Source organism: Malaya genurostris, chromosome 2 (genome assembly GCF_030247185.1).
Source record: "Malaya genurostris strain Urasoe2022 chromosome 2, Malgen_1.1, whole genome shotgun sequence".
Classification (NCBI taxonomy): Eukaryota; Metazoa; Arthropoda; class Insecta; order Diptera; family Culicidae; genus Malaya; species Malaya genurostris.
Window position 1 is genome coordinate 36346489 of NC_080571.1, and position 19489 is coordinate 36365977.

The following is a 19489-nucleotide window of genomic DNA, read 5'->3' on the forward strand; positions in this document are numbered from 1 at the left end:
TTTTTGTAAGCCCTTCGAGCCAACACGAATGCTTCCGACCCATTTCTGCGACGGTGGTTCCAAGCTCTTCTGCATAGTTTCCTTAGTCTAGCAAGTTCAGCATTCCACCAAGGAGTTCCTCTAGTAGCTCGCACAATCCGAAGTGGACAAGCCTCTTCATATGCTGCAACTATGAGTGAGTTTGTCTCGTCGACAACATTTTCCAAATCAATTGGGGTTTCAATTGTTGGTTGGTACCCGTAAAATCTAGTCGCCAAGCCCTCTTCATAGAGGTCCCAGTTTGTAGATTTGGGATTACGATATGTGATAATATCAAATTTAACGTTTGAATGATCAAAGAATATGTACTTATGATCAGACAACGAAGGTTCGAGCTCATCGGAGACGAGCCAATTCACCAACTCATGCGCAATTCTATCAGAGCAGAGAGTTACGTCCAAAACCTCCTCTCTGCCAGATCTCGCAAAAGTTGGACGGTTTCCTGCATTGACTATGTGCAGGTTTGTACTGCTCACAAATTCCATCATATCAGAGCCTCTCGAATTAATATCTGTGCTGCCCCAAATGATATGGTGAGCATTTATGTCACTGCCGATTACAAGCGGTAAATCACTTTTGCAGCAGTATGATACAACCTTTTTGAAGTCATCGCTTGGCGAAGGTTGGTTATGCGGCAAATATGCCGAACAATAGACATATTTCCTGTCTATGCCATCAGTAGTCATACCAACTGTGACAGCACAAATATCCCGAGTTGTGAGCTCTGATATGAGAGAGACATCGAGAGCACTATTTGCAAGTATGCATGCTCGAGGCATTTCACGTGGATTAGTCATTCCGGTCTTGTTAAAGGCAACAAAGACTGGGTTTAAGAATTTTCCAACGTAGAAGTTTCCCTTTTGGAAATATGGTTCTTGAACCAAAGCTAAAGAAGCTTTACCTTCTTGCAGAAGTCTGGATAGATTCATAGTTGCTGTACGTTTATGCTGGAGATTGATTTGTGCTACTCTAACCATTATCAATTAAAGTAACGAACACTCCACCTCCAGCACTTACCGTACAACAACTACAAGAAACCAAATATATTGGCTTATAATCGCCTATAGCGAACCATGTAAGGATTTTTTTAAATGTTTTAATCATTTAAGTCAGATCTAGATCAACTTTTCGGGGACTTCTTAAAGAATTCCAAGACCTTTCATTTGCATTTTAGTTTGTAAAAATCGGTTAAGAAATTTCCGAGAAAGGTAAATTTTTTCTTAGATTTGCACATATTTCCTTGTAGTTCCGGAACCGGAAGTCGGATAAAGATAAACTTCAATAGCGATCAATGGGACCTTAAGATCTTTCATTTGAATCTGAGTTTGTGAAAATCGGTTCAGCCATCTATGAGAAAATCGAGTGACATTATTTGTCACATACTCACATACATACATACACACATACACACAGGTATTTTCTCAGTTCGTCGAGTTGAGCCGAATGGTATGTGACATTCGGCTCCCCTTTTTATATGAGAAAGGTAAGCATACGGGTCTAATATTTTTCTATGGAGAACGATTCTTCCAAATACTACGAAATTCTGAGAGATCTTATGTCAGTTTCTCGTGGAATTGCTGTGCTATCGACTGTTTCAAATATTTGTAGGTAACGTAGTGGTAAAGTCTTGCATAATCATAATTGAATACACAAAAGTGTGAAACCTCTGAAAAAATCCATTCAAATCTCGTATATTTTCTTTTCTCTAAACTTTTCGATTCCCGTTAACCATTTTCCAAGAAATTGTAATTTTAATTATATCAATTGTGTTAATTTTTTTTTCTAAATTTAAATCTAAATATTTGCCAAAAGCAGAAACACTTTTGAAAAACTTTTATCTATCTACATGGTGAAAATGGCCGGAAAATTCGGAGGATTTTTCGTGTGTTTTCAAAAATAGCTCTGAAAAAGAAGTGTTTTTGTGATTATTTGGAAACATAATGCGATGACATGAAAATCTTTTTTCATATAAACTGCATGTGAAAATCGTTTTTCAAATATGCTGGCTACGAGGATTACATTCAGACACATTTTTGGAAAAGTTTTTCACGCTTTTCCTGGAAAATCAACTAATTTTACATAACCGGTTTCATTGTAGTTTGACGATTTGAAGTACTAAATGAAATATCATCGCATTATTTTCCCAAATAATTGCGAAAGATCACAAAAACACTCATTTTTCTGAGCTGTTTTTAATAACACTCGGAAAATCCTCCAAATTTTCCAGCTATTTTTACCCTGCAGATAAATAAAAGTTGTTCAAAGGTCTGGTACTTGGACGATGGCCTCAAAAGCATTGTAGTTTTTTTGGCTCCACGTTTTTACTAATTACAAAATTAAGTAATTGTTTTGATCAGATTTAGTAAACTGACTCTTAAGGCAGAGGCATCGTTGGTATTAACCAAACTGATCATAAGTACATGTTCTTTTATCATTCAAACGTTAAATTTGATATTATCACATATCGTAATCCCAAATCTACAAACTGGGACCTCTATGAAGAGGGCTTGGCGACTAGATTTTACGGATACCATCCAACAATTGAAACCCCAATTGATTTGGAAAATGTTGTCGACGAGACAAACTCACTCATAGTAACGTGGGATGAGTATTTACTCGCTCCTATTGACCTAACTCTCACAGGCAGTTTTGCTTTCAAAACATTCAATGTGAGCTATCCTCTTCGTGAGGAATGGTTGACTGGTTATTTGGAACGACAACTTGATGAACACATAGTTTGTTATACGGGCGGTTGAATGGTCGTGCTGGTGCTGGTGTCTACTTTCGTGAAATGAGGCTGAAGCAGTCTCATTCACTTGGTAGATACTGTTCTGTGTTCCAAGCAGAAATCTACGCGATTCTATGTGGAATACATTCGGCACTTCAGCAGAGGATCTGTGGCAAACGAAATTATTTTTATTCCGACAGTCTGGCAGCCTTAAAAGCACTCAGTTCGAATGACTCACGGTCGAATCTAGTGATCGCATGTCGAACTCAAATTGAAGACCTCAGCATTTCAAATGCTGTTTACTTCTTATGGGTACCCGGCAGTTCTGGTATTACTGGAAATGAATGGGCTGATGAGTTGGCTAGAGCTGATGCAACGAATGATTTCGTTGGTCCTGAACCAGCTTTACCACTTTCAACAAGTTGGATAAAGCACAAGATTCGTTCTTGGGCTGCATCTAAACATGCCAGCTACTGGCGCAGCTTGCAAACTTGCGCTCAGACAAAAGCATTTCTACCAGATTTAAATCTGAAAATGTCAAAGTGTCTACTGCATTTCTCCAAGCATCATTGCAGTATTCTGGTCAGAGCTCTGACTGGACATTGCAAACTCAATTATCACATGGCTACTATTCAACGTGCTGAGTATTATTCGTGTGATTTGTGTGAATGCGATTACGGTACTTCATATCATCTGATATGTAACTGTCCCGCATTGACGCAACTACGTATCCGGGTTGATTCTGTGTATGCGGAGCTAAAATTAAAAGATATTCTCTCGTTTCTCACCCAATGTGGTAAGGAGCTATAGTCAGAAGGGTTCATCGTTCTTCCTGGAGTGAATGAATCCTTTCTGTATTCACCTTAAATAGGGTTTAGCAGACTGTTTGGCATTCTTTAGAAGGTACCGAATTTACTTCTGCTCGTACATACTGCGAATTGTTCTGCATTCTTCCGGGAGTGCAGAATGGTGTCGCTTTTGTAAGATCTCTAAATCCTCTCGGGGGTAGGAGGTTTTATTAACAGCAGATTGTTCGCAGCCTCGTAGAGGTTCAGAATTTTCTTCTGCTTCCACTAAATGTGATCCCCAGCAGATTGTTCAGCATCTCTTAGGGGTGCAGAATTTACTTCTGCTTTTATTTGTTTTTGTGTCGTCAATTTTTCCCATACTCCTAGTCCAATCCTTACCATTTCCTTTCAATCGATCCCTCTTATATATCAGGAAAATGATGCTAAAAGTAAATTGACGGCAAGGCACAAATCTCCAAATATCAAGGGGAATGTGCCATTTGAGCCAATTTGTTCTGATTCCTTGCGTTCCCAAAGAATTTTAGTTACCAAACTGACCGCGAGTAGACTTTTTCTTTAATTCCTAAACTCGACTAGATTCCAAAAATTTAAAACTCTATATTGAAGAACTTTTGAATTTCGATAATCATGTTTTCAGACAACTTTGTATAATTTTGACAGTTTAAAAAAATCGGAGTTTTTTTTTTTGGTTTTCTTACTTCCCCAAAAGCAGACAACTTATCACGATTCAAATAATATCAAATCAAATTATATAAAATTTAAGGAAAGTCTCAATTGAAAACTTCTTGCTGAATAATTCCGATTATATTATATTAAAATCCATATCAATTGGTTAGTTAAAAGACAAACAAACCCAGCGATGTTGGCTTGTAATGGGCGCAAACTATGTTGTGGCCTTTCGTGTTGAAAACAAACAAAACAAAAACTGATTCCATACATGCTAATTAGGAGACGACACACGATTGATAAGAGCTGAGATCCGCTGCGTGATTCGACTCGCAAATTAACCCTGCATAAACATGATAATGGACGACCGTGCACTCCAGTGTCCAAGCGATAATCGATTGCTCCGCGTGACCGTGCGCCTGTGTTCTGTATGTACTTGTTTGGCATCCAACACTAATTAAGCCCGTTGTTTATTCTTTCCGAACATGTGGAAACACAAATCGACAAACCAAAAACAGAGCAGATAGGAAACGGCCGGCCTGACTGAGACAGGGCTGCTTCTGCTGTCAAGATTCGGACCGGACACACAATGAAGCAGATCAATCTAGGGGACACACCGCCGCTGACGCTGGCGGCAATCGTGCGGCGTCGGGCGGAGGCCATCAAACACAACAGCGAATGCGAAACGGACGACCAGCGGCACAATCAGACATTTCCACCACTTAGCACGGGTACGATCGTAGCGTCGGATTCCGGTGTGTTCATGTCGACCACAGACATTGATAGGACGCACAGTGCCAGTGCCAGCACGCAGCATCTGAGTGCCGTGGAGGAGTACACCGAAGTGCCGGGTCCGAAGCCAACTTACGTAATTGGAGAAAAGGACGACGAGGACGAAGTCGAGATCGACGCCGACGAGGATGTGGATGGTTTCGAGCCAGCGAACGCCTCGCACGAGAGTAAGACTGATCGGATACTGAACAAACGCACTTGCCAGAGTTTACCGGACGTGAACAGTCCTCGACCTCAAGCTTTAACCGCCGCCGTAACCACCTGTGATAGTAGTAGTGATATAGGAGTAGTAGCGCCTAGGAAGGACGAGACTGACGATCATCGGGTCCCCGGTGGGGCCACCAAACCCTGCGATACCGGCGGTGGCGCGAAAAAAGCTTCGGCACCGGTAGCCGCTGGTCCGGCGGCCGCACAGCAACGGCTGAAGTTCGACGACGCCAGCCTGCTGCAGGCCTTTTCCATCGATCCCAAACTGATCAACAAGTACGACGGGCTGGAGCACACACTGTACTACATCGACGAAAATGGGAGCCCAAAGTTGCGGGATAAGTTCGCCGTACAGCAGCAGCTTGCCGAGGAGAAAAAACGACGCAAACAGGAGAAGAAGCTGGAGAAACGCGGATTGGACGGCGAAGAAACGACCACCCAGTGTACCTGTTTTAGCTTTAGTCGACTGACGAGGAAAGTTCGGGATATGTGTGAGTACTACTGCTATTTAATTGCTTGTTTTATTTCGCTCGGAAAAATATTGATTACCATTACCGATCACCATTTCACATTGATTGCGCTAGTTGAACACACAAATACATCGTATTGTAGTTTTCCACTCGAGTATCGATAGATCGCCCGTGTTTATTAATTACACGGGACCGGACCGTAATCATGCTCCGGAAAAAAAGCTCATGTCGTACTTGATTGCTTTTCTGCTAACTTTCCAATAGTGATTTGGTTCGTCTCAGAAGGTGTGAAAAAGTGATAGTCAGTCAACCAAAGACTATGGTGTAGAATGTTCGATACACGATTAACCACATGAATCAGATAATTATGCTTCTTCGATGTTTTTTTTTGCTCCATTCATCCTCTTCACAGACATTGATCGCTTAATCCCATTTGCAGCTATTGGAACCCGGGTTAAAATGCCATACTGCGTTAGAAACTTATCAGCAGCTTCGTTCATGGTGAAATGTTTGCCTATAAATGTAAAATAATGAATAATAGCTTCTGCGCTTCAAAACATTTCTGTTCTTTAGTTTCACAACTTATCCTTGAGCTGGGTCTGCTTCCGAGACCGAGAATGACTTCATTTGAGGGAATACGAGAAGAGGTCATTGCATGACGAAACCGTTATCGTCACGTTTCGCCCAGCAGCAAGTATGAAAATGTAGGGATTTTGTACCACCACATCCTAGATGGTATGAAAGCAGCGCACTATGTCCCGACTGCTACTCCTTTGGAACTACTAAAGCAACAGCAACCATACCATAGTTCTAAATTATTCAAAACCTGTCACCACAACCCCCACCATCTTTACTTCGCGACAATTTTTCGTCGTCGGTTGTAGTCACATAGTGGACTATCTTATTTCGTATTTCTGCAAGACATACGTTGCACGATGGCCGCGCAGTGGGCCAAGTGATTAATTTATTATTAATACACCGTCCGGAACGAAGCGTCAGTCGATGACTTCAAACTAATTTGAAACGAAACCTTAACTGGGACAGCGACTGTTTTCGCTTCGAACGGAATAACAGACACAATTAGCTAACTTGTCCTGGCTGATCTATTATGATTGACTGATTACCGAATTAGAACGAAGGACTTTAAATAATTGATAAATTATCCGAAGGGGAATTGTCATAAGAGGGAAAAAAAACAAGTCCTCATTGGTCAATTGTCGGTTATATAGCTCCGATTCTCAAGTATGTCAGTAATCATAACTTTTATTGAAAATGGCTATATTTTTGAAGGGGGAAAGGATCCCCTTTGCTGCATATTTAATGTCATGCTTTTCTCTAAGACATTGAAGACGGTAGCCAGGATCAACCGGTTTTTCGCATTTCGCATGGGACCAAGAAGGCTTAGCATGATTGATAAAGGCCACACTGTCTTTCAGGCAGAAATTCATCCACCCAATTTTCTTCATAGCCATTCAGAATCCTTATTTTTTGAAAATCATTTTCTACCTAATTTACTTGAAAGCTGAATGTTTTTCAACCACCTTTTCCTACACGTCACGTTCGTGCGATTTGTGAAACAAAAATGAATTTAAATGAAATGAAAAACATTCAGAACAGTTCAGTGAATAGCGGAAGCTCGACAGCAGAAATATTCAAACGTAAATTAAAATGTTGGAACTTTTTCTTGTTCGGGAAACAGATCAAATTGGCTCAAGTAGCACGTTCCCTTGGAGTTTCGATTGGATATAAACTCACATATATGAAAATTTGTGTCGTATAAAGTATTTTAAAGTTCTTCATTATTTCCATATGAAGAAAACAGTCGCCGAAAGTCATCGTATTTTGGTGGAAAAGTATGGTACGCATACTTTTGCTGAGCGAACGTTTCGGAAGTGGTTTTTACGGTTTAAAAATGGCACTTTCGATTTGGTAAACGAAGAACGAATCGGAGCCTTTTAAGATGAAGAATTGGAGGAACTGATCGTCCAAAACTCGTCGCAAACGCAAGAAAAACTTGCAAATCACTCGAAGCTACTTAGTCAATTAATTGCCAACAGGTAAAATCAATAGAAATGATACGAAAGGTAGGCAATTGGGTGCCGTATAAATTGAATTAACGATATTAAATAAAATTGACCACAATAAACCAATGAACACGGAAAAGTGAAATTGCATCTTGACAATGCTCGCCCACATGTTGCAAAGCCTGTACAAAAATACTTAGAAACGTTCAAATGAGAATTCGTACTCCACCCGCTATTTAACTCAGACACTGCAGCTTCCAATTACTTTTCTTTACGTTTCGTCTTAGAATCGTCAGTGGCGAGCAGTTCAAATTGAACTGCTTAGTGCAAACTTAAACAGTTCAATTTGAACCGCTAAGCAGACGTAAAGTTAATGCTATTTGCAAAACACTTTTTCAATTGGCGCCGTAGTGCCATGTCTTTTCTGACGTGCCGAACGAAAACGTCTTTTTCGGCTAATACTGGCCGATTCAGGTATGGTCATTTAGGGGTTATCCTAAGTTTGTGCTTTGGGCACATAACCGTTTTTACTTTTCTTTACGTTTCGTCTTAGAATCGTCAGTGCAGAGCAGTTCAAATTGAACTGCTTAGTGCAAACTTAAACTTAACTTCGGATTAAGTTTGCACTAAGCAGTTCAGTTTAAACTGCTCTGCACTGACAAGTCAAAGAACAAACTTAGGATAACCCCTAAATGACGATTCCAATTACTATTTTTTCCTGTCGATGAAGCAAGGCCTGGCTGATCAGCACTTCTCCAATTACGACGTAGTCAAAAAATGAGGCACAAAAAGGTTGTCGATTTTGACTTTATCCACCGTTTAATTTAATTTCCTTCTTTGAGAGCTGAAACTAGTTTGAAAGCTGAAAAAACCATAGTTTTTTTTTCTAGAATATGGTTTGATTTGTTTAGTGAATCTATGTTTAATTTTCTTTTAAATGGGCTCAACTATGGATTTTATAGTGGGATCACAAGATATTCATGCCGACGAAGGAGCAGTTCATGAGCTTTTGGAACTGTTTGACTCCTAACTTCAATCATGTAATGATTAAAACAATCTATTGCTGTATCAGCCGATATCAGTCGGATTTCCCAAACCAATTTCAGGGTTCGCACAAAGATATGAGGTCTGTATCCTAGACGATTAGTTCTAAGGTGGTAGAATAAAAAACTAATTGAATTATTCATTGCTATTGGTGAATGATCTAAATCAAAGTCTACTTGAGAAATCATTTACTACAAATGTTACACAAATCAGCTAAATCCAAATCAATTGTAGAAGCATTTCTCATAGAAGATCAACTAGTTAGGCTATTTGGAAATAAAACTGGTTAGAGATCAGCGGAGAGTTCATTACGAAGAACTCGTACTTTCTGTTCATTTTTCTGGTTATTTCACGAAAGATGCTAAGAATTCAGAACCCTATTGAAATCTCTTATCCTTCTCGACGCTTGTGACGGATGCTATGTCCTGCACTCCTGAGTGAAATTTTTATTTTGGGATGAGACTTTATATTTTTTTTTATTTAAAAGACATTTTTATTCAGGCCTATTTGCGTGCAAGCTTTACGTGGCCGATTGAGCCGATTTTTGAAATAAAAAAATTTTTGTATTCGATCTCGCTGTCATCCTTTTTCTAGGGTGACTCCTGCGAGGATTGAGGGGCACTTTTTCGTGGCTCGCCTCGTCGTCCATTGACTCATCGGTGGTATTGTTGATTTCCGTCTTCTTTTCGTTTTCCTTATTATTCGCAATCTTGATCTCGTTGCTAGTTACTGTAGAAGCGTGTTGTTGTACATTGGTTGCAGTTGCTGGTTGGTTATATGGTGAAGGTGTTTTTGAAACAGGAGCACTGCATTCACTAGTTTCCGTTGTTGAGCGGTTGTCCTTGTTTTTGTTTGTTTTCGCAGTTTCAGTGCAAGGTTTGCCGTAGTGTGCAGGTTGTTCACAAAACTGACATGTATCCAGTTGATTTTCATACGTAATCAGCGTTCTACACGGATGTATTCCATCTTGACCACAAACGATATAAGATGGAATTGCTTTACGTAGTTGCATACGTACCACTCGCACGCCATTCCGGATACCGGGGAGAAAATTCCGCCATACTCCCCTTTCGATGGAAAGAACGCCACCGTACTGCGACATGTTTTCCCGAACGAACCCATCGCTGGTCTGCGGGGAAAGGTCATGTACGCGTACTTCTATTGCATTGTCCACCATGTGCACAGGGATTTTATATTTAACATTGTCATGATCAACACTATGCACCTCGTTGTTAACCGAAGCGAATGCAATTGCATCTCTTTCACGTTTGAACATTATGTACACACAGTTAGACGCCTTGTTGAATTGAATTTCACTTACATTATTAGCGTCTAGATGCATTCGTTCTTTAAGTAAGATTTCAATTTCATTTGCTGCTGGTCTAACTTTGCAGCGCTTGAAATCAATACAAATTGAATTTGGTCTTGTAGGCCAAGTTTCAAGCTTTGTTAAATCGTGTTTGCCCATTTCGTACACTCTATTGTTCACTACACTGTATTGTCTTTGTTTCTGTTATCTCGGCCGTAAACGATTTGCGACTGTGTCGGATGAGATGCGAGCACGAACTGAGACTTTATATTGTTTTGTTGGGCATGACATTGTCAATAATTGAATTTACAATATAACAATTAGAGCATGAAAATTCTTTTGAATGGTTTCGTTCATTGAACAAACGAATTACCACAATTTAAACAGAAGCGATTTGGGCTCATTCTAAAAACAGGAAATTTTTATTTCAAAACCCAGGAAATTGAAATCAGCAATTCATTTTTCCGTAAGATGGAAAAAAGTAGTGGCAAGCGATTGACAATAATTTGAATATTGAATTTGTAACCATTTTGTGTCAGTAAAGTTTCAAATTTCAAAAAAAAAAAATCGACACGAATTAATTTACACCATTAATGTATAAATTTATTTCATCTCAATTTTAAACATTGGGTCGTTCGCCGAATGTAGGGTATACAATTTCACAATATTTTTTCTTAAGTTAATCATTTTCGAATTAGAATTAGTACTTTTGTTGAGTACTGATGAAATGTTAACCGAAGTCCAGCGTAGCTTGCCGATTTTACTAATGAAAGTATTTTTTTATCAATAACTAACGACAACAGTGGAAAAAACTGTTGAATGAAACAGTGAAATAAAAATTTGAGAAAAAGTTACCGCAGAGACGGACAACTTCATCTATCCGGGGAAACCGTTTTGCCAGTTAAATAGCCCAGCATGTGAAACACATGAAAAAATCCCTTCTTAATTCACGTAGTGGTGTGATAATGCCTTTCCCTCTCTTCAATTTTTTTTAATAACTGATTTTTTTCAATAATTTCTGACATGGGATCATTTCTGACGCCAATTAATTCAGATTGATTCGAGTAGTTCACAAAAGCATGCTTCAGTGTTGATGTAACATACTCGGCATCATTTCTCTAATTTACAATATCAAAAAAAAATGTTAATGTTAAAAGTCTTAGAATTGCATGAAACGTTGAGATTTAGTGTCATAACGAGAAATTTTTTTTCCGGAACATAGAAAAATTATACCATCATATCTTCGGAACACAAAGTCGCAGCCATTTGATCTTCGAACCTGCTCAATGGCCTAATAGTAGCTTTCAAACGAGCCTAGGCTTGTCAAAATCGGTTCAGCCATTTCCGAGAAACTTGCGCGGTAAGAAAACAATGCGTTTTGTCGGTTACGTCTCTTATACCATCGTATCTCCGGAACCAGAAGTTACAGCCGCTTGATCTTTGAACTTGATCAATGTCGTGACAGTAGCTTTTAAACGAGCCTAAGTTTGTTAAAATCGATTCAACCATCTTTGAGAAAATTGAGCGATGAACATATCTTCGAAAATTGCACACATACACACATTTTCCGATCTCGTCGAACTGTGTCGAATGGTATATAACACTATGGGTCTCTGAGGCTCCGTTCGAAAGTCGGGTTTTCCAACAATTCTAATACCTTTCTATGAAGAAAGGCAAAACAGCTTAATATTGAACAGAAGAAGGTCATTTCACCAAAACCCATTTCGACGAATGACCTTTCGTTATTTTTCCGAATGGCATTTCACCGAATCGTACAATTATCCTAGTATCGTGTTGTAATTGATTCGAAATGAAGAAAAAGTATAGCATTAGCATTAGCATTAGAGACCGCCCGTGTGTTGCTACTCCGTTATTGATCTGGACCAATTGAGATTGCAAAATGATTTTTTGAAGTAACATGTTTGGGAATAACACATTGTTTCACACTGTGCAAACTGTATTGAACCATGCATGCTGATCAATACCGACGCCGGCCACGTCCGAATGCAGATCTACTTGGGAGGGAAAGGATTGTTAGTTCGATGCATGTTGCTACTAAGAACCGAGGAATCCTCTGCATTCCCACATGCATCACAGGAGAGGATACTTTGTTAGTAAGTGTTTTAATAATGTTATCATGTGTTTATTGCTCTGGGTAGCCGGCTACCAAGAATGTTTTAAAGTATTATAGTTTTATGTGTTACTTTGTGCTGGCAATATAATGCACGAAACAGTCAATCTCCTAAATTGACAAAACTCCGGACAGCCGGCTGTCGAGTATGCAGTCACTCGTTTATGCATCTACCTTTCGCGTTTTTTTAGTCATGCAAAAAAACACATGCGGATTGATAAAAAAAAGGTATCATCTCACTGCTAGGTGGATTAAGCACGATTTTATAAATGAAACTACGTGATACAAAATAAACGAGCGAATAGGATTTAGACAAAAAAGTTGATTCATTGCATTGAAATATTCTAAACAGTTATTATAAAATCATTTAAAATCACCAAACAAAGGTCAACAGATTTCACACGCGTCTTGATTCTTTATTATTTCCGCTTTATTATTTTAATTATTTATTAAAATTATTAATTGGTTATATTAGTTGATCTGGACAGCCGGCTACCGAGAAAAATATTAATTTACTGTTTGAAATATTAATATCAAGTGTTTTTTACTATGTATTCAATATACCGATACTTGTCATCTCTGTTATTAACTTTGTAATATAAACGGATTTGCGCAATGGTTGATTTTTATCATTCATTTTATAATCCTGAAAGACAATCAATAACATGGAAGAAGAAATCATTCCTAATAAAACTTTCCTCCGAAGCTAGACGGAAATTGAAAGGTTGAATAAAGAGATGATTTAGTAAAATAGAGTAATCAGAAGTAAAACATTGAAAATATCTGATAACTGAAAGGAAAAAGAAACTCCTGCAATTGTCGCCTTTTACGACATGGAAGCAGGAACCCAGTGGATCTATTCTTGGTTCATTTTTTTCCGCCGGATTCCACACGGCATCTAGGCTGGTACAGTCCGGATTGATAGGTACTATCAATCTCCTAGTGGACCCCAGCCCCTGATTCGAAATGAAGAAAAAGTATAGATGATAATGTTAACGCTCAATTTGATGATCTAAATTCATTCATCTGATAAATCTCCAATTTAAAATTTCAGATATATTTATTGTATTCGGCTCTTGCGGACACTTAAATACGAACAGTTGCTTTTGTCTGACATTTTGAAAACTAGTTCTGATCGTCATCAAAAGAAATATTTTCACGTATAAAACAAAACTCGAATGCAATACCATATTGCATTTATTTTTTATTTTCGTATTTGAAAATTTATCGATATTAATGCTCTATGCGATATTTTCAATTTGAACATCCTTTTGGCGAAACTACCTTTTCGACAAAAACACTCTTTCGGCAAAACAACCCTTTCGACGAAATGGCTATTTCGGTTAAACGAAATTTGGCGAAATGACCTATTCGGCGAAATAGCCTTCGGCAAAACGACTTTTGGTGAAATGGCATTCGGCGAAACGACTTTCGACGAAATGGCTTTCGCGTGAAATAACCCGCTTTTGAAGAAACGCAAGAGATTAATTCACCTTCCGCTTCTGTCAAAAATTGATTTCGAGATTTTTTGGTTTGACTTTATCGGAAATTATCATAAAGTTGGTAGAAGTTGTGTCTGGATAAAAAAAATCGTAGAATATTATCTGCATGCGTGAATTTTCTTTCTGATTCACCTGAAGCACACAATTATTTTTTTTTATTTCGTCTCCGATTCTTTTGTGCATAGCGGTTCAATCAGAACCACTACGCAGAAGTTAACGTTACTCTCTCCTCTGGCATCACAATTTGTTGTGGTACGGAAAGGTTTATTGTCACCAAATAAACACTAGCTGTTTGATGATAATTGTGTTACTGAAGAAAAGTCTTTTATAGCAATTCAATTTGAATTACTAACTTGCACTAGTAGTTCTTTTCGAACTGTGGTACACAGAAAAGTCGAAGATACAAAAAAAGTTATGCAAAAAAAACCTAGTCAATTCATTCGTTAGAAATATATGTATTGCTCCGATTGTTCGCTATTCAACAAAACGAAGCCAACTGTGTACTTTGTACCTTTCGAAATGTACGGCCGAAGCGTTGATATTTGCTCGTGGCACCAATACATTAAACGTTATCAATATATTCACCGGAAGGTGAAACTTGTGAGTAGTATATTTCTTTACCATTCAATGATCCAGTTTCCCTCAGCTACGTTCCACATTTCTCGGAAGCAGTGATAGTTACGAAAGATTAGGTATGAATGATTACTGAAAAGATAATGATTGTTTGACTTAACTCCGACCGTTTGTCTGTTAATGTATGTTTCTTTTGTAACCACCACGAAACCAAGTGATGTCCTCCTACCGCAAAAGTTTCGACAGTATCTCTCATGAATAAAGATTGCTTGTAAACACAAACAACAAACTGTGCTGAAAACAGCTTATTTATTGACGCGCTCGCCTATGCAAATAATTGACAGTGACGTGCGGAGTACGGTTTACATACGTCAACCCACAATGCCACAAACAGTACCGCAAAGCGATCGGGGCCTATTCAAATGGACAGTTTTGTCTAAAGAACTTGTTTCACTGTATTGGTGGGAACATACCGGGCGATAGCAGCTAAAACAGAAATGTTATCAGTTACAGACACACACAAAATGATGTGACTGTGTATTTCGGTCGGATCATTCCTTCAAGACACCGGGTTTCGTCGTATGAAGTTTCTGTACTGTTCTACAGTAGTTCCGATGAACGACCTGTGACACTACACCGATGGGTGTCTCATTGTTCCTATGGACAACAACATGCCAAACAAGCGCTTTGTTTACTTTCGGTGTCTTGCCTTTGCTATTAATAATTTGAACTGGTCATAACTATCTTAGCTTGCGGTAGCATTCGAACTGTCATATAACCGTGCTCCATAACTACAAGACATCAAGTCGAGCTTGTGGATTAAGCTCATAACATACGAACCAGTTTGAATGATTTGCAAATGCATTCCGGTACAAGAACACGAATTATTACTACTGTAGCAGAAGCACAACCAAACCGTTACCTATTTTAGTGCTCCATTAAATAATTTAGTAGATCTGTATGTTTGCATTCATACCATGTTTCGTCCTTGTACCGAGAATTTCGCTGAATTATTAAGTGTCAGGCTCTGGCAATCACCTACTTTCAGCGAAACATTTCCAACAGTATGCCCTCTTAAAGCTGAATCCGGAGATTTTACGCCGGATTCCAGCAAATAAAAAAAATTCCCATAAACATAACCATCGATCCATTTCGCATTTCAACCGGAGGGTGTAGTCGAATTGCCCTGGCAGATTTGCTCGAAAAAAAGGGTTCGGCGGAAATCGATTACAATAATAAAATCCCCGTTCCCGCGCTAGGCTCAAATTCCATCAAATTGGGATTATTTTGTTGTGTTGTATTTTCTATGGCATCCAAATGGCAGGATAGCGATTGATACGTACGCTGATGGGACTGTGTTAAGACCATGTCCATGTCCATCAATGCTACTACCGGTAGGATAATTGGTATTTTCACCGAAAGCGGAATTCCCGATCCCTCCCACGGACGGCATTGACCTTGAAGGGTACTTTCTCGCACGGGTGAATTGAAGTGATATTTCGTGTACCGGCTGTTTCATGGGTAATTCACAGAACACACACTTGATTTGATTAACAGACTGTAAACTACATCGGTTGTAACTTTTTGACATCGAACCATTTACTCGGAAGCAGAAACGTTGATGTTTGCTGACAGTGTCATTAGCGCATACGTAGCACAGGAAATTTAATAATGATAATGGCAGTATGCAAATGACTAGCTTTGTTTGAAAATTATTCGTTTCGTCCGAACGGCTGTCATAATGTTCGATTCGGTAGCGCATCTTGCTCTGGTTGTTGTGTCATTATGACCATTATCATGTAATCTATCTGATCTAAACTTGTCAATCTGTAATAAAGAGAAAACTTTGATTTAATTACCCCATTGTTATGTTTTCCTTCTTTTCTCGACGATAGCTGGGATTCAGATCAGATTTTTCTCCGATAAAGTCTGTCTTCACACAAATTTTGTTTCTTTTAGTGTAGTTCGCTGAAACTTTTCACTTAAACGACAGCGGAGCCTCTCCACCATATTTCGTGATACATGTATGTTAATTGTAACGACTGGAAGATGAGTTTATAAAAGTATTGACGGCTTTCTCAGTCCCAAATCACTAGGCAAACGATTTAATTGTTAAATTGCCCGACGTTTTGGCCGTTTTTGATGGCCTTTTTCAAGGGAAACTGTAAAGTTGTGTTTTTATTATTGTCAAAAAGAAGGTACAAAAATTTACATAAATACAAAATTCTACAAACATATTTTAAACTCACTTTAATCAATTCGTTTTTGTCGAGTACGTTGATTGCCAACGGTAAGAAGTGATACATGTTTACATTCTTGTTACATTCAGTACAATGATGTCGAATCAAGTGGAATTACGAAAATCGAAATTCTGCTTATTGAAATATTGCTCACAAAGTTGGGGAAGTCAGAGTCATACGTACAAAAAGAAAAAGCAGAGACAAACACTGAAGTCATACGAAGTGGAAAATGTGCTTTACTGCAAAAAGTTGTTCTAAGAAGCTTTACACCGATTTTTTTGAAAAACTAAAATTCTTCAATTTTCTTTACGCTTCGTCTTAGACACGTCAGTGCAGTCGGGAAAGTCTTTTTTCTGGAGGAAGAATTGCATAGCTGAAAACGCCGTCTTTCAACTTGTTTATTGAATATCTCGCCTTCAAAAGCATGGATCAAAAATCTATCCTGACAATGTCAAGATAATTAAATTTAGATTAGATTAGTCCATAAAAACATATATGTTGTCGCGATAAAAATGAAGTGAATGTTATTTTTGTGAAGGTAAGTCGATTTCTATGGCGGCGCCATTTTAGTTCCCTGGTAACGTAACGAAACATGAGAGAGAAATAAAATCGGCTCCAAAAGGCTGCCAAACAAGCGGTAGCTTTCTTGGATTTTATGTAATGTAGTCAAACTTGTAACCGAAAATATCAAAACTTTCTTGGCCACCCGGCCACATCGAGAGTCATTTTGCACGTTTGCTAGAGAGCATGGAGAGAAATGTAATACGCACAGCGAGCCACGTGGTTTTACGTGACCTACTGGCCTCAGCCCTTAAACAGCTTCCGGGTCTGATTTTTTATATCACAATGGGAAGGAAGGTCGTTGCCGTGGATTTCAGGACAAAGCAGGTGCCCAAATTCCCGAAGAAGCATTAGATTTGGTAGGCCATATGTAGTAGTAGTCGAAAATCTAAAAGTTTAATTGTTACTGAAGATGGGCAAAATTGTTCATTTTGAAGAATCGCTTAGAACTGGACAATTCTGCTATAAGAAGTAGTCGTTCTTTCATTCTATGTAAATTGAAAAAATAAGAGGTATTTTTTTTGGTAGATTACGAGTGGATCGTGTCTTGTGTCATTGTCAAACTCAGTGCTCAGTTTTTTTTTTTATTTAATCATGATTCTCACTTCCGGTGAATCTCTCAACGGGTGAGCACGTTGTATAGTGTTAGTGCGGTGAAAATTAGAATATTTCGCGAGAGAGAAAGAATTTTTATCCGTACTTTAGCGACTCGACGTAGCGAGATTTTCACTTGTGGTCCAGTGAAAAGGAAGCTCATAAACGAAAATTAACTGGCAATATAGCCTAAGTTGCTGTGCCGTCAACCGGCGTCACCTCTCAAGTCAACCGGCGTCACCGTGCTTCTTCAAAAGCGACGATGGGCGGAACGTTAGTGTGAATGGCGAGAGATTTAACAACCGTGGACTATTTGTTGTGGGACTGAAAGCAAATATTGAAGCATTTATTCATGAAATACCGGACAATATATCTAAAGTGGAGTCGCGGCCAACATTTACAAGAAAGCATCTTTAAACATAAAATAATATCGATCGTTCTATATTTTACCAGCACCCCCCCTCCCTTCGATTTTTTTTTAAATAAGCGAGCAGCTATTAGCCGAGGCGGCGCTCCCGGGAATGTTCTCCTCAATCCAGAACGAAACCCGCACAGTCAAATCACACAATAAATTTAAATGAAGTGTTATAGTGTTATATTAATACATTAATCTCCTGCTCTGTTTTGGGAAGATTTGGCCTGATGTCACTATGCCGAATGAGGCAATTGTGCGTATGAGGTTAAATACGTCCCAAAAAAAAGGACAATTCACTAAACTGTCCAGGACTTTAAACAAACGATAAGTACTGAAACCTAAGTTAAGCGGAAACTCTTCAAAACTATAAAGAAAGCAAAATGGTGTCAATGATTCTTAGAGAAGATGGAGAATCGTCACTGCGAGTGTATCTCGCATAAAGAAACGCATCAAAGACTTCAGTGAAGTTTTTGATTATGTGGGGTACACGTACCACATAACTTTGAAAATTCGTATGAAAACCGAATAACTTTAAAATTCCCATAAAAAAGTCTTATAAAGAAACGCATAAAAAGAGACTTGAGTGTATAGCATTACATTATTCTGGAATAGACACCGGTTATTTTGGTGTCCGAATTTTAAAGTGGACTGGCGTTAAGAGGATAATCAACCCGGATAAGATCTTCACATGGAAGCAGAAAACCCATAATCGCCCGAAACCCGAAGAAGTGTCACATTCGGAGCAGAGGACTTATGTGCAACCCTCCGCAGTTAATTACATTTCATTTTGGAACTTATATACTAATGGCTGTGGGGTGGGAGAGAGGTTTTACATTTTTTATTTGTTATTTGTGGGGTGATGGAGAGAGAGAGATATGTAGAGGAGGAGAGAGACTGAGGAGACTTAAATTTAAGCTGATGTCCGTTGGATAGGTCCGATGCGTGCGGTTCTCAACTCTGGGACTTGAGATTTTCGAAATAGAGAATTTTTTTATGCTAATTATCATAGAATTGTGTGAAACGTCGAGATCTGGTGTCCCAGAGTCGATATTGTCATAAAAAAATTTTCGAATCGACATCAGAGATCTCAACAATTCAGGCAATTCTAAGACATTTGGCATCAAAAACAATTTTTTGATTTCTTAAATCTTAACAGAGTTAACTTTTTTCAAAAGTCCCAGAGCCGATTTGAAAAAAAATTTAAGATGACACTAAATCTCCACGTTTCAGACTAAGATTTCAGACTGAGATTGATGGTATAAATGTCGTAACCGACAAATCGCAAATTTTACTATCGGCTGGATATTCTCGAAGATTGTTGAAAAGATTTCGATAATTGATCAATTTAGGAAGGATTATGGTGAACATTGCTAGTTTGGGAAATG

General features: G+C 38.6%; 1 protein-coding gene across 2 annotated transcripts in view; it reads left to right on the plus strand.

Moving 5' to 3' along the window:
- LOC131429623 (glycogen synthase kinase-3 beta) overlaps positions 1 to 19489 on the plus strand; it is a 109553-nt gene that overhangs the window by 31402 nt on the left and 58662 nt on the right. For both annotated transcript variants that reach the window (XM_058593860.1, XM_058593861.1), the window contains exon 2: positions 4761 to 5732. In XM_058593860.1, coding sequence (XP_058449843.1) covers positions 4832 to 5732 — 901 coding nt within the window. In that variant the 5' untranslated portion in view covers positions 4761 to 4831. The remainder of the gene's footprint in view (positions 1 to 4760; positions 5733 to 19489) is intronic.